At 51.1% G+C, this 20,271-nt stretch overlaps 1 protein-coding gene across 5 annotated transcripts in view; it reads left to right on the top strand.

Annotated features, from left to right (window-relative positions):
- Positions 1-20,271, top strand: part of GRIK4 (glutamate ionotropic receptor kainate type subunit 4) — a 296,119-nt gene that overhangs the window by 205,796 nt on the left and 70,052 nt on the right. For 4 of the 5 annotated variants that reach the window (XM_088018055.1, XM_088018056.1, XM_028125956.1 and 1 more), the window contains 2 exons: positions 11,048-11,155; positions 17,440-17,643. The exons of the other annotated variant lie outside the window; for it this stretch is intronic. In XM_088018055.1, coding sequence (XP_087874181.1) covers positions 11,048-11,155; positions 17,440-17,643 — 312 coding nt within the window. The remainder of the gene's footprint in view (positions 1-11,047; positions 11,156-17,439; positions 17,644-20,271) is intronic. 5 annotated transcript variants of the gene reach the window in all.

Below are 20,271 nucleotides of genomic sequence, written 5' to 3'. Positions count from 1 at the left end.
CGCTGCCCTATGTTGGGAGATTGCCCTTCTGGAGCCCCGAGCTCGTGGGAGAGCCTGCGAAGTCCCCCAAGAGTGTCTCTGGAGGGTGGCATTTTTAGTCAGAGCAGTCTGCTGTGCGCTGAGCTGCCCTGGACAGTCTTTATCTGTCGCTAGAGCCCCTGAAAATAGCTGCTGTGGGTTTGTTCTCTTTCGCATCAGGAGCGGTGAGGGCCGGGCCAAACGCCACTTCATATCCCCCCGGAGGGCGGGGAGTCGGGATGGAGGTCTGGGCCCATCTTGGCAAGAGCCAAACGCTCGAGCACACACACAGTGCAGCTGACTCCTCATTATTGGTGGATTCTGCTTTTGCAAACCCGTCCACCCCCTAAAATCTACCTGTGTCCCGGAAACAGTACTCGTGGCACTTCTCCGGACTGGGAGAGGAGTGAAAAATGTGAGTCAGCGGACAGGCACGTTCCCAGCGTCTTCCTCTGCTTTCAGCCCTCGTACTGTAAACACGTGTCCTTTTTGTGGTCCGCTCACTGTCATGCATTTCGCACCAGTGTGTTTGTTCCTGGGGACTTTGCTGTTTAAGATGACCACCCCTCCCCCAGCTGAGTGCTGCAGTGCTGTCTAATGGACCTAAGCACCAGAAAGCCGTGATGTGCCTTACAGAAAAATGCAGGTGTTCCAGAAGTATCATTCAGGTGTGAATTACAGTCTGTTGTTCAATATGAGTGAATCGACAGTATGTATAACGTATGGTGTCAGGAAGCAGAAACACATAAAACGAGGTTGTGTGTTGACTGTTGAGGAAAATGTTGTAACAGAGCCTCCCAGGACCCTAACCCTGCATCTCCTCTAGGAGCAGTGGCTCGGCATCCCCTAATTCAGTATTTGGGGCAACTTTATTGAACATAATTGCTGCAAATAATGAGAATCTACTGTAGTGAGTTTCAGCCAGGAGAGAAGACCGGGAATGAGTGCCCTTAAGAGTTGTTGAACTTGTCCTACAGTAGCCTTTTCTCTCTGCATTCACTACCCCATGCTCCTACCCTCTTGTTTTCTTATAATATCTGAGGGTCTCCTCTGTTCCTTGATGCCCTGGCCTTCCTCCTGGTTCCCCTAATATAGAAGTAGAATCTAGATCCTACAGTCCTGGGGCCAAAACGAATAATAAAGGTCCTCTAGACCATTGCTTTAATCAGATGTTTGGATTCTTGCAAATGTGTTCTCATGAAGTAGAGTCTGTGTTTGAATGCCTCCCATGCCGGGGAACTCACTACCTATAGGAAGTAGAAAGCTCTCATTGTTAGAAAGATTTGCTGTCTGTTGGGCAAAATTCCTTCTTTCTGAAGCCTTTTCCTTTTGTCCTTATTTCTGTTTCCTTGGTCCACACATCTATCCTTCCCATTGTCTGCGTTTCCTTTTTCCTTATATAGTATGACTTCAGTCTCACCTTCCTGGTCAGTATCCTTGGAATACACTCATTAATCACTTAAAGAGCAGTGTCTGGAACAACTTGCAGTATTTCAGGTGTGGTCTGAGTAGAAGAGTACTGTCTTCCCTCACATCAAACCAGCCATCCCTTTGTCAATGGTGTCCATAATGGAGAAGTGCTAACGCTGCCAATTTATTTTCATGTTAACTAAATGGAGTCTTGGCTCCAAGACAAGGTTCTACTGGAGGAATGCCAGGCATCAGCCACAGGGCATAGGGAGAGCTATTTCATGGCAGGAGGGAGAGGGTCCTTCCTCACCCCCTCCTTCTTGGTGGCCACCTTCATGGTGCTTCATCTGCAAGCCTGTGCAGCTGAGCTCCTGGTCACCTGTCCAGAGTCTCTGTGTTGTCCCTCTCGGACCTGTCTCTCCCTGGCTTTGCCCCCAAGGCGCTTTGAAAGACCATACCACATTATAAATACAGCCATCATTTTTAGGAATTCGGGTTAGAGCTGGATAGGACTGCACTATATCCTTCTTTTGTAGGTGAGATAACTGAAGACTAAGACAGAAGTGACTTGCCTAAAGGAATTTCATAATACAATTAGGCAGATGTTTATCGAGCACCTGTTATACCTTATAGGCCAGGCACTGTCCTGGGAGCTGGAGCTGCATCGGGGAATTTATGAATGCAATCACTAACTGTTTACTAAACACTGATTCCCTGCTAGGCATTAGGGATATTAGGGAGCAAGACAGAGCCTCATCATTCATGGAGTGTACTGTGTAGTGGGGGGAGATGGGCCCAAAACAATAACTGAAATAATTATATGATTACAAGCGTGATGCGTGCTGCAAAGGAGAAGCATAGGGCTCTCTGCATGAGTCCCTGCAATGGGGACTTGACTGAGAGCAGGTGGCCATCCCCCAAGTAATGGGGAGCAGGACTCACCTGATCAAGGGCCTCCTAGAGCTAGTGGTCTGGTGTGAGACTCTGAGACCCGAGCCGGTTGATGGCAAAGCCAGACTGGGAAGCTGGAATTCCTGAAGCTTTACTTTTTCCACTGTTCTCTTCCTCAAGCTTTATTTAAATATCCTGTTGTGGGGCACCTGGGCCGTGCAGTCAGTTAAGCATCTGACTCTTGGTTTTGGTTCAGGTCATGATCTCAGGGTCCTGGGATCAAATCCCGCATCAGGTGCTGTGCTCAGCACGGAGTCTGCTTGAGATTCTCTCTCCCTCTCCCTCTGGCCCTCCCATTCATGCACTGTCTCTCTCTCTCTCTCTCTCTGTCTCTCAAATAAATAAATCCATAACTTCTTCCAGGTACGGAAGTCAGAATCAAAGACAGGGAAAAGCAAAAGCTGACTTCAGGGATGTGGACTCTCAGACAGGAACTTTGTAGCAAATACCAATGGGTGAGGAATAACAATTCAGATGTTTACTAAATGGTTATGATCCATAGCCTGGGAGAATTAGTATCTCAGGGACAGTGTAGTCCAGTACACCTGCCTGTGTTTAGATCTGAACTAACTTACCCTTCCCAAGTCTCAGTTTTCAAGTCTGTAAAATGGGGATGGTAGCAGTATCTCCCTAGTAGTGTGGTTGGGAAGATTAAATAAGATGACGAATGTAAAGCATTTAGTCTAGTATCTGGCCTGCGGTAAGTGTTCAAAAGTATTAGCTTGTATAATTTTCTTAGAGTCAGTCCTTGAGTTATACTGGATGAGGACTAGGAATTTATGGTGGCCAAAAATGTGTTTATTGAGCATCAGCTTTGTTCCAGGAGCTCTGCTAGGGGCTGATTATAGTGAACAGGCAACGTGTCCACATCCCTTGCTCCAGGTACTTTCATACTTTGGGAGCATGACTTGCACATGGGTTGCGACTCAGGAACACATGGACACCTGCCTGTACGTAACTGAAACCAGAGCTTATGAAGCATGGTGGCCCCTGCCATGGGCTGTGCTCTCTGATCTAGTCTGGATTTAGATTTAATTTTTAAGGTGCACTTCTTAACCCACCAAAGTGATTTCAGAACCCACTAATGCGAAGCAGCCACACTCAAACAAAACACTGCCTTAGACTAACTGAGTCGTGGCTTAATAAGCACAGGTAGACATTCCTTTGATGCAAAGTCTTCCCAGTTTTCTCTGGGCTTGTGTCTGATCTCTTGCCTTTGGTATTTGCCGTTGTTGTCATTTGATCCTGAATTTTCACAGCATTCTATATGTAAGCATATATTTTGTGTTAAAAGAATATTTTGGCCAAGAGAACAAGGTCTTTGGCCAGCATCCGCAATGCCCTTTGTTCCCTAAATCACCCCCTCAGACAGTCAACTGGGTCCTTACTTGTGACCCAGTTTCCCGTGTAAACTAAACTTTAAGATTGGAGATATCGGATTTAAATTCAATAAATGCTTAATTCCATCATGCCAGGCGTGTTTACGGTAGGGGTTTACATTACAAGCCTTTGAACTGAACTTCAATCAAGCCAGGTACAGCCCTGCACTGTTAGACTCTGAAACTGTAACTCAATCTTCATTAATTCCGGGGATCTCTAGCCATAGTGTCTCATTCCTGACTGTCATTTGTCCTGCCTGTAGGTCAAAATCAGTTCTGTGCACTCAAGGAGATGTTCATGTATTACTGTATGCATCCTTCCTCGTGAGAATTTCAACCTCAGACCCTGAGCCCGAGGTCAAAAAAAATGAGTCCTTGGTTATGGTTTATCCAACTTTGAATGGTCCCAGAGAACAAGGATCTGGAATAAAAAAAAGAGCTTGCGTTTGGATAGGTCTTTAAACTTTTGTCACATCTGGGATTACCTCAGATCATCCCAGCAAGTGGAGAAGGGAAGGAAGACTTACCCTTACCTTGTAGGTAGCAAAATTGACTTCCCAAGCCACAGGGCAAGGGCATGATGAACTTGAAGTCAAATCTCCTGACTTCTGGTCAGCCGCATTGCCACCAGACAGACAGTAGTACTGTTATCTTCCATTCCCATGGCTTCTTTTGGCTCATCAAAAGCCATCATAACATCCTCTCAGTTGATTGTCCACAGCAGTGCTGTGCTATGGGCAAGTGGGTTCATTTATTTCCATTTTACAGATGAGAAAGATTTAAGGAGGTTACGTGACTGGCCCAAGATCACACAGCTTATGCATGGCAGAGTCGGAAAGAAAATGTGGGTCTTCCGGTGCATCCCCCAACCCTGCATCCCCTTGTGTCAAGCAACCTCCCTGCACCTTGGCCTCGATTTTGTGGCGTCTTGTAGGAGACTCTCTTCAGGGCTGTGTTGTTCAAAGAATAAGTTTATAGTCATCAGAGAGGTATGTGGAAAGGCCCAGGTCCTAAGATCAAAATAGCCTACACCTGCCCCAACCTGACCAGACAGTATAGTAGTAAATAGAACATGGCTTCAGATCCCAGTTTAACCTTCTATTAGCTGGAATCCACAGCAAGTTGTCTGACATCTCTGAGTCTCCATTTCTTTTATTCTTTCATTAAGTCGTTCAGTCATTCAATAGTAACTTGTATCAAGTACCTATATTAAGCATTATTACTGTTGTCTGAAGTCTCTACATCTCTCAGGTGGGAAAAATAACAGGGTTGTTATGCAGAATCAGGGAAATTTTTGTAAGCAAACCAGTGGCTGAGTTCCCAGCATGCAAAGGTGATCAGTAAGTGTTTGCAGACTCTGGCTCTGGAGCAGAAGGGCTTGCCTGGCCTGGGAGTGATGTCAGCTTCTCTAGAAGCTAGATCCCGGTCGCACTGAGTGCAAAGAACAATCATCCAAATGTACATAAAATATTAAATGTTACAGAGTGCATACCCACAGATACAGGCAAGGATGTGAGGAAATCCCTCAGGGCTTTAAAAATGAATCCCTTTTTACCTACTTGGGAGAGAACAAACGGGCACAATGACAGCCCTGAGTGATTCCAGGCGGGTTTGAGAGGGCTGTGGGGGAGGGGCCCACATCGCTTCTCTGGGCAGGCCCGACCTCCTCAGGTGACAGCAGAGGGCGCTCACTTGGTGGCATAGCAAGAAAGATAGGCAGTGAGCAATGGTCTCGTTGCTGAGTATATAGTTAGCGCCTGAGACAAATTCTCGGAAAGGGAAGAGAAGATGGTCTGGGGAGAAGTTTGACTTTGGGAGAGAAAGGAAAGGGCTCCTGGAAGGACTGACCTTTGACCTGCAGCCTGAAGGGTTCACGGGTGTGGCCTAGATCAGGGTTTGGAAAACTTCTCTGAAGGTCCAGATGGTAAATAGTTAGACTTTGCAAGTCTACCCTCGTCGATGAACGTCGTCACTGATAATACGTAAGTGAACCGGTGTAGCTGTGTGCTAATAAAACTTTATTTCCTAAAACAGGCAACGAGCCAGGTTTTGCCTGGGGTCCGCCGTTTGACAACCCCTGAATGGCTGAATGAGGCCTGGGGGTCAGGGTGGGTATGCGGCAAGGAACATTCCAGAGGGGGAATGTCATGCACACAAACCCTGGCAAGAAGGGGCTTGTTGCACTTGAACATGTCGGTGTGACTGCCACACAGATAAAGCTGGAGGTGATAGTGTGCGATGAGCATGGGCAGTGGGCAGAGGCCCGCCTCGCAGGGCCTGAGAGGCCGTGGGAAGGATCTCTGTCCTTAGACCAACATGGGAAGGACTGCAGGGTTTTAAGCCGGGGGCTAGTGGGGTCATATTGGAGATCGTGTCGAGATGACTGCCCGCTGCTGGGTGGAAAACAGACCAAAGGGCCAGAGTGTCACTTTGTCCAGGGGGAGCTCAGTGGAAACCAGGACGAGAGTGGAGGCCAGGGAAGGGGGAGACGCGGGGAAGTTTGCTGACTTGCTCAGGGCATGCCATGGTCTGAGACAGAAGGTGGGATCTCTCCCGTGCCCTCTGGGGTGGGAGGCCACAGGATAGATGCTGACGTGGGCCTCTCCACCCCACGTGAGATGCTACCAGCTCTTTCGGGAAGCAGCAGGGGGACCCCTGGGGTCGTGGCCCTGGACAAGCATTTCCCAAGGCGGGTTACTGAGGGAGTGACCAGCTTGCTTACACTGACCCAGGGTCACACCCAGATTAAATGCAGGTCTCGGGCACTCCTTCAGTTGTTCAGCAGCGGCCTTTGCAAAGGACTGTGGGTAGTCTGTATTGATGCCCCGGAATCCATCCACTGGAGCCCCGACATCCCATCCGGCCTCATCTGTGTTCTCCTTAACGGCAGTTCTTTGGACCTTGGTCCCTTGGTTCCTCGCCCAGGGGTTAGACTCAGCTATCCTGACAGCAGTCCCGAGTGACAGCTCACAAGGAGGAGAGATGCTCTGAGAAGTGGACAGATTAACTTATCAAAGCGCAGAAATGAAGGCAAGTGGCCATCCACATTGTGGGAACGGATAGCAACATTACATCAGAGCACTGCCTTCATAACGATGACACTGAATTAAGGTCAAGACTTTCACTCTATTGAAGAGGACCGTGGAACGTGTAATTCTCTTTGAAAGAATGTTTGGGAGCAATGCTTTCAGATAAATAACATCTCCAAAATTTTAGTGCTTAAGGAGCAAGATTATTATTAATTCATGTTAACACAAATTAACATAAATCCTGCACCCTTTAGGAATGTTGGATGAAGGATACCTTCTGCGTACACGCAGACACATCCCGTTATCATTTATTTACAGACATGTCCATATTTGACGAAACACTCCGATCACAAGATGTTTCTCCCAGGAGCATCAGAATCAGTTGTGAGAAGAAGTACACATTCATTTTAAATATTATGATCTCCATGAAGCGGCACATTTGGCCTTGTCTTGAGTCCTGCTGTTTTTCCACTTACCAGCTCTGTGACTTGGGTTGGTAAAGCCCGCGGTGGGGGCACGGGAGAGATCCCACCTTCTGTCTCAGACCATGGCATTAAAAAGTAAATTAATGAATGCTTGCATAGTGCTCACACACGTACCATCTCCTTTAGTCTCGTTAAGTAGTCTGTGAGGTGATAATCACTATTGTCACCCCCATTTTGTAGATGGAGGAAACTGAGGCTCAGGGGGTTTGAGTAACTTCCCCAAGGTCACACAGCTCATCAACAGAGAAGCCACGTTAAACTCAGGTCCTCCCACTCTGGGGCCACCGCATTCATGGTGCAGATGGTGCAGAGCTCAAGGGCAAGGACAGGATGGAATCCAGCACGGCCAGCCGTGCACCTGCGCAGCCACATCGGCCCAGGCGGAGGGTGCCTTTTTCTTACCTGCATTAAGGGGTTGTCGAGGCTATCACGGTGTCGTCCAAATCCATGGACATGGTACAAGGGCAGAGCAAGCGGGAGAGACAGAAAGTATAGAAAGAGGGCCACGGGAAGCCGTCATTTGAATGTGATCAGGCCGGCGCATGAGGGCATGTGGAAAACGCTGACAAAACAGCTGTTTCTGCGGGAAGTTTGGGGGGCAGGCGTCAGCAGGGTGGAGCAAGGGAATCTGGCTGGAGGCAGAGCAACAGATTGTCAGCGACGAGAGCTGTGTCTCCTGCCCACCCCTGGCATGTGTGTGGGGTGGAAGGTGCCCAGTGGGTGGGGCAACTGGCCCGTATCCCAGGGCGCCCGGCTCTGTCTCTCACTTTCCCTCCCACTCTGCCTTTCTGCAATTAGATTGCGCTGGGTGATAGCTGCCAAGCCACTTTGCTGCATCTGATGAGTTTATTAATTTCTTGGGGGCTAATGGGAGGGTGGTTGGGAGATTCATTTCCTGACTAGAGTTTAGGGGCTAATTTGTCTCTTTGCTGTGTCCCCAGAGGTTGGCGGGGGCGGGGGTGACACGTTGCTCAGACTGTCAGATCTGGCTCCGGGTAAATCATTGCTATCCCTGGCTTTTGTGGGAACCTATCTGATGGCTTGGGTAAGATCAGGGAGTCTGGGGCTGGGGCAGGTGGGTAGTGAAGATCGGGTCCCCTGAGAAGAGCAGAGGTGGGAAAGTGGGGGTGGGCGGAGCTGAGGTCTTGCTGGCCCTTCTGGTGTGAAGTACACATTGAGGTGACAGATAGGACTCTAAGAAGTTCAGTCCTTGTCTCACACGTCCGAATGCTGACATCCAGCCCAATTGTTCTTTATGTCCGTCTATCTAAATCTGGCCCTTCCCACCCTAAGAGACCACTGGGAGCCAATTCTAGCCATTTTGAAGACAGGGAAATGAGCCTCCAAGAGAAGAGTCATCTCACTTGACATCGGAAATGGAGCGTAAAAACCCAAGACAGAAAGGCTGTCCTGGGTTCTTGCTTTCTCTGGTTCTCCAGGCCTGCTTTCATGGAGCCCATGTTGACACTCCCGCCCAAGAGACAGCAGCAGAGACAGGAAAGTCTCATTTTAGGAGTCAGACAACTCCAGGTTCAAGCCTGTGCACCACTACTAGGTGGGTGACCTTAGGCAAGCCACTAAATCTCTCTGAGCCTTGGTTTCCTCATAAATCAAAATGTCAGCACTCTCCACAAAGTTGGGGAGAGAGTTCATTGAGATGATAGAACACATCTAGCCCAGCAGGTGTCTCATCACTACTGCCCCCTTCCACTCTGTGCTTGAAAATCATCCTTCCCACCCAATAGCCCCTGCAGAGAGAGGCAGGTAGGGGGCGCTCCAGCAACAAGCTGATGTGGCTGGCCCCTTCCAGAAGGAGCAGGTGCTCCAGAGAGCTAGAGGGGGCTCACTTGCCTTCTGCCCACACTCCACCAGCAGCATAATCTGCTGATATGAAATGCTGGCTTCCTCTGCTTCCAAGTACCAGCCCCCAAGCAAGATGCTGGGGTGTGAGCATAAACCGGCCAGCCCCACACAGGCTAGTGGGCAAGACAGGCAAACTAAAAGTTCCAGTAGGACACTGGAAGAGCCGGACATGATGGCCATGAAGACTTCCTTGGGAAGATGCATCTGGGGCTGAAGCTCGGGCCTCTCAGCTGATGGGTGAGGCAACCCTAGGACAAGGCGGAGGGACTCTTATCTCAGCATCAGTTTGTTTACCTGTCAAATGGGGCCTCCCATGTGGATATGTGTGAGACTCTGCTTGTAAACTAGAAATGAATGAGTATATGTCCAGGACCCTTCTGCCCTTGCAGAGGTGGAGAAAGCTGCCCACCCCTCTCCAAGTGGCATCCTCACAGGGGCTTGGAGGGGAGTTTGGGGTCATCTCCCCTTTGGCAGATGAAAGGCTCACCTATGAGATCATCACAGCTTGGCTCTCCCCCCTTCAAGCTGCAGACCATGATGACAGAGAGAGGGTTACTGCTCCCCAACACCCACCACCCTCTGGCCCTACTGGGTGGGGGCAGGGGCCAAGGGTGAGATATGTCTTCATTGTTGTTCGGTTTTTCACAAGAAGAACCCGGAGCGCAGCTCTGGTGAATCCATGGAACTTGGGAGGGTTTTCCAGGGAAGCTGCTGCTGGTGTCTGGAGGTGCCTGGCAGAGGTGGATGTGTGCATTTCATTGGGTTTCCAACCAGCTGTCGGCCATGTCTCCTGGCTGCCCACCTCCAACACTCAGCAACAGAAACAATTTGCCAGGGGCTTTGGCTAGTAGAAATATATTGGTATCACACACACACACACACACACACACACACACACACACACACACACGTGTGCATATTTATAAAAGGGGTTCCACTGAGAAAACAAACCATCTAAAAACCCAATGAGGTTGAGTTTAAGTATAGGCGACTTTCTAGAATGGAGAACTGAGTCAATTGTGCATTTTCCCCCCTTGAAGACAACGGGGAAGAGGAAGGAAAATAGTGTCAAATACTTTCTCACAAGGACCCAATGACATTTCTGTGATTATTCACATTTTATAGATGAGGAGACATGCTCAGAGAGGGTCAGTCAATTTTTGGAGGTTATGCATTTGAGACCCATGCTCCTGGGCCAGGCTGAATAATCTAGCATCAAACTGGTGCATCCAGGATCTCGGTTGGCTCTGAGGGCAAACATTACCACCCCCACTGATAGATGGGGAAACCGTGATTCAGAGAGATTTAAGTAACTTGCCTAGGTTCTCACAGCTAGTAAGTGAATCAGCCAGGATGAGAACCCGGGTCTTCCCACTTGCGGTTCATTCACCTATTGAACCACTAAGCAACATTCACTGAAGGGCCAAGTATATGCCGGTTCTCTCCACTATACCGTTCTGATTCTTATTTAGGTAATCAGAATTACTGATGGTAGGCTGAAACAAAAGAGCTTTGTGGCTCCTTCCTGACTCAAGATAATGTGATTCCCCATGTTTCATTCCCTTCCGTGTGAGTGAACATCTCTGAAATGCATTCCGTTCTTGATTTTTTCTGCTTTCCTCTTTCACCTCTCCTGGGTCATTACCCCTGTCTCTCCTTCCTTTCTCAGTCCCCCCCATCTTCTCTGACCCCCCTCAACCCTATGAAACAGTAAGCTGCCTTCGTCCAGCCCCTCTCCATACTCCATATCCCAGCCTCCTTCTACGGCTTCTGTGTGGCCCCAGCCAGAGGCAGGGGACTGGCCTTTTGGCTCCTTCCAACACTGGAGGCCCGAACATGACCTCAGCAACCCTGCTCCCCAGCCGCCTCCTAACCCCATCTCTTCCCAGACCTCTCTCCTGTGTCTCCTCAGATCGGCCAGTGGCACGTGGCGGACGGGCTCAGCATGGACAGCCACCTCCACGCCTCCAACCTCTCCGACAGTCTCTTCAACACCACCCTGGTTGTCACCACCATCCTGGTAAGCGGGGGGGGTCCCGGGCCTCCCAGCTGCAGCTCCCCAGGGTGCCTCCTCCAGCTCCAGGCGCACCCAGGTTTCCCAGGGAACGCAAGATGGGAGCTCTAATCACAGCACCGAGGCCAATTTATGACAGTGTAATTAAACGCAAGTTGCTGTTTCATATGGAAATGACATTTGATGAGTTCCAGAGCAGCTGGGGAAGAGGGATGGAGTAGAGAGACACCACAGTTTGTGGATGCCTCTTCCAGGGGCACCCGGTCAGCCAAAGTGGCTGTGCCTGGCCCAGGGAAGGGGACCTTCTGACTCGGGGGGTGGGGGGTGGGGGAGAAGCCCAGCAGGGGGCTAGATCCAGTCCACCATGGTGGCCCCTACTCTTTCACGACAGCCTATCTCGCTTGGCGCCTATTGTTATAAAACGCACCCCTGCAGTAGATACCCATATAACATGCGTGCCCCCCCCCCAGCAGATACCCGAATCTCAGTAGGTTTTTATTGCCTGTTTCTTCATTCCCAGATGGTCAAAAGAAAGTTCTCAATCTATAGAGCAAGGGACCATCTGCCTTTTTTATTTGATTCAATTCTCGTCAGCAGTTACCAAACCTTTCTCCCCATGGGTCAGGCACTGTGCTTATTCCCAGACACACAAAGATGAGTAAGACTTGGTCTCTAGCCTCAAAGAGGTTATAATTTAGTAGATGGCACAGGTCAAGTGCATTCATGGCCAAGGTCATGGTCTTCCTCCCCTGTGAAGACCTCAGGTTTTAGAAGATTTGTCAATTACCCCAACTGCATATATTAAGCAATAATTAGTTTGTTCCTCTCCCCTCGCCCTCCCCTTTTAACGAATCACAAGCATATTTCCCGGCCTGGCACAGTGTCTTATCAGCAGGAGATAACCACTGTTGCCACGTTGATATAATTCCAGCCCAAAGCAGAGACTTGATGTACTAGTTAGTCTCCTCAGCCTTATCATTGCAAATTGCGCAAGGTCTGCCAACGCGTCTGTTTCTTTAGCCTTTTTGAGATAATGAAAGAGCTCGGGGACCTCCATCCCTACCTTCGTGAACTCCTGGGGCACAGGAACATTAGACTGGAATTCTTGATCTACTGTGGGCAGAGTGCAGGAAGAGCCAGGAAAGAGGGGAACAGCTAGCACTCTGGGGGTTGCAGGAGGGAGAGGTCCCATCCCATCAGGAAGGTCAGCAAAACCCCAGAAAAGAAGGGACACTGGAGACGGGCTCCAGAAGACAGGGAGAGATGGGGAGGGAGAGATGAACGATGGACAGCATTATGGGATGTTTAGGAAGTGCCAAAAAAGGCAGCTTCTCGAGGAACTAGGCCTTGGTGGAGGGAGAGGAGGAGGCCAGAAGGGTGGGCTGGGCCCATAAGGCTTCAGGACTTGGATGCCACGCTGTTGAGTTTTCCCTTCGTGGTAGGAAATGGAGTCACTGAATATTTTCATGCATTTATTCAGTGAATATTTGGGGGGCACTACTGTATGCTGGGCATTGTTGTAGGTGCCCAGGAATGGACAGAGCTGGAGGAGGGGAGTCAGGGTGCTGAGAGCGCAGGTGTCCGTGTGGACCCCACTGAGCCAGGGAAATCCCAAGTAGAAACCTGACTGGGGGAGGAGGGAGCCAAGCGGCAGTCTGGGAGGGAATATTCTGGGCAGAGGGAATGCTCAGAGCAAAGGATGGAGAGAGCAGTCCCAGCTCCCAGGGTTTTGGTCACTCTCCCTCTCAGCTCCAGCCTTAGCCTGTCTGAACCAACATGGAAATGCCAGAAAGATTGGAGGCTGGTGGTGTCACCACCACCCCTCCCGAGGTCTGGTAGAGCCTGGCTGAGCTGGGTGATGGCGTTGTGATTCAGAGCTGCCATCCTGGCCGAGCAGGATGGCGGGGACCTCCCTCCTGCTGGCTTCTCTACCTCTGCTGTCCCCTGCTTAAAGCCCATGACCTACCTGAGGCCCATTTCCCTCTTTCACCTGGGCGTGACCTCCTTAGAGGCTCCCTTCCCAATTGCTCAAACTACCCCCCATAATCCCTTCCCCTTTGTCAGCATGATCTTTCTAAGGAGGACCCGCCACCCCTGCATTTAGAACAGAGACCCCTCATGATCAGGCCCAGCCTGCCGTACCTGCTTCTGCTCCATGTGGCTTGGGGTCTGGCAGTCCAGGACTGCCCGGCATTTCCTCACTGTATCATGCCATTCCCTGCCTCTGCCTATGATCTTTCCTCAGCCCAGAATACCCTTCCCCCTAATTCCCATTTCCAGCTGGAATGCCTGTGCACCCTTCCAAGCTCTGTTGAGATGTCACTTCTTCCATGAAGTCTTCCCTAACCTGACTCTTGCCCTCTCCCCGTGTCTAGCATTTTGCACACACCTCTCCTGTGGCATTTCTCCTGTTAGAGGTGTTTGCTTCCACCCTACTCCCCTTCTAGAATGAGAGTGCCTCAAAGATTGGGGTTCCTGACACAAAGTAGGAGCTCAATGATTAGAATTTGAATAAAGGAGTTTCTTCCGACAGGGTAGGGGGATGTCCCTTAAAAGCCAAGCAGGGTTTGAGAGGGATGTGTGGTCAGCGCTGGGTTATATTTCTTTCCCCTCTCAGGGGCTGGACTCGGACAGTGCTCAGAACTTTGGCATGGACCTGGGACACTGAGACCACAGGGTTGTGTTACTAGACCGGGAAAGGCAACCTGACTCTGTGTGTATGAGCGCATGTGCACGTGTGCACGTGTGTGTGTGTGTGTGTGTGTGTGTGTGTGTGTGTGTGTTCACATATGCATATGCGTGTTCATAAAGGGTGGCAGCAGGGCCCCTCTGTGTCAGGTGACATTTAATAACACGGTAAGCACAATTCAGACCCAGATCTTGTCTTGTGCATGTGTGTTTGAGATGGCTGCTATAAGTCAATAACTCTCACCAGGAATGATTATCTTAATTTAGTCCCCGGGGACCATTTGTGGGTTATCCTTGGCAAACCCTAATCCGGAATGACTTATCCCTTAAAACTCAGCACACATCCCTGTTGTCTCCTGTTGTTGTGGGGGTACACTTGGGACACGTGAATGATGTGTTTGCACAGAATTAGCAGTAGCTCTCACTCCCTGGACACTTAGCCTGCGTCAGACCCTGAGTTAAAACATTTTGCCTGCTTTACCCCCTCCATTCTCCCAATGCTCTTGCCGGGACAGGGACTTCTGCTCCAGGCCAGCACGCGGTCCCCACATACTCCAAAGTGCTGGTGAGCCCCAACCTTTCTGACTTTTTGACTTTCCCACCCACCTCCTCCCTCCAAGATTGGCCTTTCGTATGTTTACTTTGAACATGTCAGTGAATTTACAACATGTTAACTTGAGAGTAGAGAGTATCTGGGGAGAAGAATTTCATGAAACTCGTTGGGTTAATTAAAGGTAGGTTGGGATGTTGCCAGTCCAGGGGTGGGATCCCCAGCCAAGCCCTGTCCCTAAGGCCATTTGAGCGCCGTTCCCTCAGTCCACGAGTGCCTAATGCTGGAGCCAGATGGGGGTCTTAAAGAAGGTCCATCCAGGCCCCACTTACGCTCTCCCGGGGAGCACATTCTAGAGAGTAACTGGACCCTGTGCATCGCTGGCTGTGAGTGCAGCGGAAGTTCTGAGAAGTGAGTAGGCACCAGGGGAGGTGATGGGGTCCCAAGGACAGAGGTGAGTTAGGTTAAGCAGAAAAAGAGGAGGGAGAGTGCTTGGGGCAGAGAGAAACCCTTGAGCCGAGGCTAGCATGTATGGAAGGCAGAGTCCAGCCCATCTCACTGACACGGCAGTGAACTTGGTCATGAAGCAGAACCACATCACCTTCGACTCAGAGCTCCCTCTCCCTGACACACAACTTTCTGCCTTCTTCTCTCCCATTTCACACCCACAAAATCGCTCTCCCATACCATCCCCTCATGACCTCCGGTCTGTCTGACTCTCCATCTTCCCCAGCCCAGCATGAGCTCAGCAAACCAGCATTTCAGCACTTCCGTCTCTTAGCTTCTAGCACATTCTCCACCGTGATGCTCAGCCATCCCTTAGCTTCTAGCACGTTCTCCACCGTGATGCTCAGCCGTCTCTTAGCTTCTAGCACGTTCTCCACCGTGATGCTCAGCCGTCTCTTAGCTTCTAGCACGTTCTCCACCGTGATGCTCAGCCGTCTTTTAGCTTCTAGCACGTTCTCCACCGTGATGCTCAGCCGTCCCTTAGCTTCTAGCACGTTCTCCACCGTGATGCTCAGCCCTCCCACCTCACGTCTGTCCCAAGCCCGGTTGTCCCTGCGATCGCTGCTCCCAGCTCCCTCTCTGCAGTCAACCTCCCGACCTCAGCTGCCAATGTGGGCAGGATTCCCTGCCCTCCGCCCCCTCCCCTCCTCTCTGTATCCACGTGCATCCATCTCTCCACCTCACCTCCAGGCCCACTTCCCAGCATCGCTCTCCCCTTGGCCCTGTCTTCTTCCATTCATCCCTGGGACCTTGCTGCACCAGCTAGCACTTCTCTTCCTTTGCTAATCTCTCCTTCCCCCGGGATTCCTCCCCCTCTGCCTACAAATATACCCGGGTCCCTCCCATCCTCCAGTACCATCTCCACCCCTCCCCCATGCTCGTCTGCCCCCTCCCCCAGCTACCCTCCAGTTTAGGGGATCATAAATCGTGGTGTCAGTGGTTTGCAGGTGGGGAGCTGAAGCTGGAGGAAGACGTGGCTGGTAGCCGTCAGGAGGAGAGACCATCTTCCTGCCTTCCTTTATCCCCTAACTTCTCAGAATTCTGGTCCCTTCTCTCGTGCACCTCTCATTTGCTCCCCATTCCTGCAGAGTCCTGCCAGCCCCACTGAACCTGCCTCAGAAGGATCGCCGGCGACACCTGGCCCAGGTGCCCCTTCACAGCCCTGCTTCATCTCTGTGTGGAACATCTGCACGCTCCTTCCCCAGCCTCCTTCCTCCTTGGCTTTCATGGCCACGTTCTCCTGATTCTCAGCTTTTCTGGCTGCTTCTGCTTTGTCTCTTCTATGGCTACTCTTCATCTTCCCACGGTGTAAGCAAGGGACAAGAGGGTCTTGTCCCTCTTCTGCCCTCCCCCAGTGCTTCCCCCTCGGTGGCCTCACGCATCCTGCGGCTTCAGCCATCCCCTCCTTACAGAGTCCTCCAAGCCCTGGCCCAGCCTTGCTCTCACTCCCCAGTTTAAGCATTCAGCCAGGTCTTTCCTCCTGGATAGCCTACCAGCACCCCACATTCAACATGTTCCAGATCCTTTTCCCTTCCAAACCGTCCCCTGTGAGCGGTGATGCCACCCTCAGTCATTCACCCATGCTCCACCAGCGTGAGGGCCCCTGCCCTCTGCACCCCACACCCACCCTGCTGTCCAGCCTGACCCTCTCAGTGTCTCTTCCAACTCCCAGCACCACAACCTGAGCCAAACTAGGCTCAGGACTCAGTGGCTCACATCAGGAGAGAGTCTGCCCTCACCCCCAGATGTCTGTCTTATGGTTTGATATTCTTAACCCTTAAGTCTTGCAAACCCTCCCCACTTCCCTACTGTCTATGTACGATGTGCGTCCACCTTGTCCTGGCTTCCAAGGCCCATCGGACCCTAAGTCATCTAATTTATCCTCGCAGCCACCCCATACGCTCCAGCTGAATGGAGAATCCATTGTCCCCTGAAGAGGCCATGCTCCTTCTCACTCAGGATCATGCCCTAGGTCTTGCGTTTCCCCTTCCTATGGTGCCTCCGTTCACACCTGCTCTATCCATCTTCCATCGCCCTCTGGAGCCCAGCTTGGGTTCTGCCTCCCCCATGGAACCTTCTCTGGACATTTCACCAGAGAGCCCCACCCCTCTTCCTGGAGTTCTCATGACTTGACGTGCTCTGCTTTGGGTTGCAGTTGGTCAGTGGGTGTTCTTACCCCACCTGCTATGTTGTCAGTAACCTAGTATCTCATGATGCGCTGTGATAGGTCTGCGTGCAGGAGACAAAAGGAAGGAAAAAGGGAAGGGATGGAATGGGGGGGGTGAGGTCAGATGATGACCTTAAACAAGGTGGAAGGGCTTCAGCTCGACCCTCTGTGCACTGGGACCCTTGTGTGTTCCTGGTAAGAGAAGTGCCTGGAGGTCGGGAGGGGAGCTCCTTGCCACCTCCAGGGTAGCCCCCCGTCACCCGAGTCACTTCCCTGCCCCTCCCCCCTCCTCCCCAACCTCTGCCTTGGCACCCCCATCCCTCGTGGCTGAGACACCAGGGCTAAGATGAGAATGACAGCTGCCCAGTTTTGCTGCAGGAAAACCCGTATTTAATGCTGAAGGGGAACCACCAGGAGATGGAAGGCAATGACCGCTATGAGGGCTTCTGTGTGGACATGCTCAAGGAGCTGGCAGAGATCCTCCGGTTCAACTACAAGATCCGCCTGGTCGGGGATGGCGTGTACGGTGTTCCTGAGGCCAACGGCACTTGGACGGGAATGGTCGGGGAGCTAATCGCAAGGGTAAGGAAAGGGCAGATGATCTGGACTTGGAGGTGGGCTGGGGAGGGAGAGGGAAGGGCCTAGGGTTGTGGCGTATGCTCACGAAGCATCCACGTATTCAGGCAATCATGCATTTTTCATGTAGTTGTCTGTTCATTGTGCACATCGTTTCTGAGTCGGCTCCGAGCCAGGCATCGGTGGTACGCATCGGTGAAGAAGACCACCGTGATCCTTGCCCTGTGGCTCTCCCAGCTCAGCTCCCGTCCCAGGTGCAATGGAGGTGTTGACCAGTCAACATGGATTTGAGGGTTTGGGGTCCATTTCTGGAGGAGCCTGGTGCTTTTGTGTGTTCTGATTATTTCACTGCTCGGTAGCACCCCCTGGCAGAGCTTGGACAGGCCTGAGAGGGTAGAACGCACCACATCCGTTGACTTTGACACTGGAGAGGTGCCGTCGGGGGAGATACGGTAAAATAATAGGGGGAAAGGGCTGCACTGTCAGAGCAGTTGGTCATGGTTACGGTTCTCTTGTTGCTCTTTGTCTTCTTGCCTGCTCTTGTTAATGTGCTCTCACAGACCCAGAGCCAAGGTGCACTTGGACAGGCTGTAGGTTTCCGGGGTGAATGTAGGGACTTGGTTAAAATGCAGGTGAGCATCACAGAAGGTCAGTCATCTGTTGGGTTAGAGCAAGGATAGAGAAAGTTCTTCCAGGGGGAAATCTCTTGTTTTCTTGGTACACACTATTAACACCTGTAAAAATTAATTAAATCATTCCTGATTCACTGTCCATGTTTCTATAACCGGGTTTTTGTGGTCAGGTCCTGCTGGCAGACACTCCCTGCCGAGAGCTCCAACCTGGCTCCTTAGCGTGACCTTGAACCAAGCCCTCTCCCCCTCTGTGTTTTCCAAGTGCAGAAGGAGCCCCTGCAGGGCTCCTCCAGCTTCCTTCTGAATGCCAACATGCAGGGTGCTTTACGTACATTATCTCTAATCCTCTTTAAACATACCTTTTAGCTAGTTGTTACCCTCATTTTACAAACGAGCCATCACGAGCCATCTGAAGCTCAGAGGGTTTGAATGGCTTGTCTGAAGCCGCAGGTTTATATGAGATGGGGCTGGGATTTGAATCCAGATCTGTCTAGCACCAGGGCCCACGTTCTTTCGCACGGCCGCCCACCACCGCAGCTGGACTGTGATGTCACCAAGAAAGGTATCCTTCAGTCCAGGCCCTTCCTTGCCCCCTTCCTTTTGATGCTCCCTCCCTCCACAGCTCCCTCCCCTTCAGCCTGGCTTTCTTCTTTTCTTTCCTTCCTTCTTTTTTATTTCTTTTCCCCCTGCCCCTGATCTCTAGAATTAATATGATTTTAACCCTTCCTACATGCCACACGTGGGACATGAGATAAATTTTTGCCGTCCTAGTCTTGAAGGATAAAAACGTTAGTCAGGCTGTTAAAAAAAGCAGTCCTTGGCAGTGCATCGTGAAATGTTCTATCTGGACAGGAGCATGGGAAGATATTTAAGAGCTGAGGAGGAGGGGTGCTTAGAGAGTGTTGCCTGGCAGGATAGGCAGCATTTGCAATGACCTGGTGGGGTACACGGCGAGACTCATGCAGAGAACTGTGGATGCTCCAGGGCGAGCTGATTCCGAAGTGAGGCCTTGCTCACAGGGAGAGGCTCGCCCAGAGAGGACCGATCAATCAACAGAAGGCCTAGAAGGAGCTCTGGGAGCATCTCACAAGGGCAGGGGGTGAGAGTGATTTCTTCCAAGAGCTGTCTGCTCTCTTTGAGACTCGAGCCCACCCTGCTGACGATGCCCTTGCTGCAGCACAAAAGGAAGTGTCTCTCCTCTGTTCAGTCCCAGAGCCCCTCCTGGAACAGTTTTCTGGTTTGCATCTCACGGTGGAGCCCACTGGTTAAACCCCAGAAAGCTAAGCTGCTGAGCCTTTTCCTTCTCCTCTTCCCGACAGATGTGGTCACCTTGAGCCTGTTTCTTCAGCCCCCTTGGGCTGCCTGGTGACTGATAGGGTGACTTCAGGGATGCCAGAGTTGGTGTAGAGCCAATCCCCTTATCAGCCCCTTAAGGAGCTGTGACATGGGCTGGCAGGGAGAGGGGAGGAGTCTGGGGCTCAAGGACACGCAGTTCCATACCAAATGACTTAGGCCATCAGCCAGGGATCTTGAAATTCATCCCAGGTCGTCTTTCAAGCCAAAACACTGCTGCTTTGGTCTCATCAAGACTTGGCTAGATAATATTAATTAATTAGTTAATTAAACCATTAATTCCATAACTATTTATTATACACCTTCTGCTATTCCAGATGCTGGAGATACAGTGGGGCCAAAGCGGACAAGGTACTCCCCCATGAATCTTACCAGTGAGAGACAGATGTTGATGAAGGATCATATTACTATATAATTTCCACCATAAGTGCAAGGGAGGCACATTCGAAGGAGCTATGAGAACGCATCTGAGGGCGGTGGGATCCAGTCTTGAGAAGCAAGGGGGCAGGGGTGGGAAGGCTTCCCTTGGGAAGTGATGTCGGGGCTGGTGTCGGAAGAATAGGAAGAGCATTCCAGCCCGGAGTCTGTCTGAACGCCACTGGGGTTGGTCCTGGGCAAGAGTGGGCGCTGCTGGGACCCTACCTTCCCT

The sequence above is a fragment of the Eumetopias jubatus genome, unplaced genomic scaffold (genome assembly GCF_037043125.1).
Source record: "Eumetopias jubatus isolate StellerSeaLion01/CBP00866 unplaced genomic scaffold, mEumJub1_p1.0 scaffold_13, whole genome shotgun sequence".
NCBI lineage: Eukaryota > Metazoa > Chordata > Mammalia > Carnivora > Otariidae > Eumetopias > Eumetopias jubatus.
The sequence above is the reverse complement of the archived record's forward strand: the minus strand, read 5'-3'. Positions and strand labels throughout refer to the sequence as shown.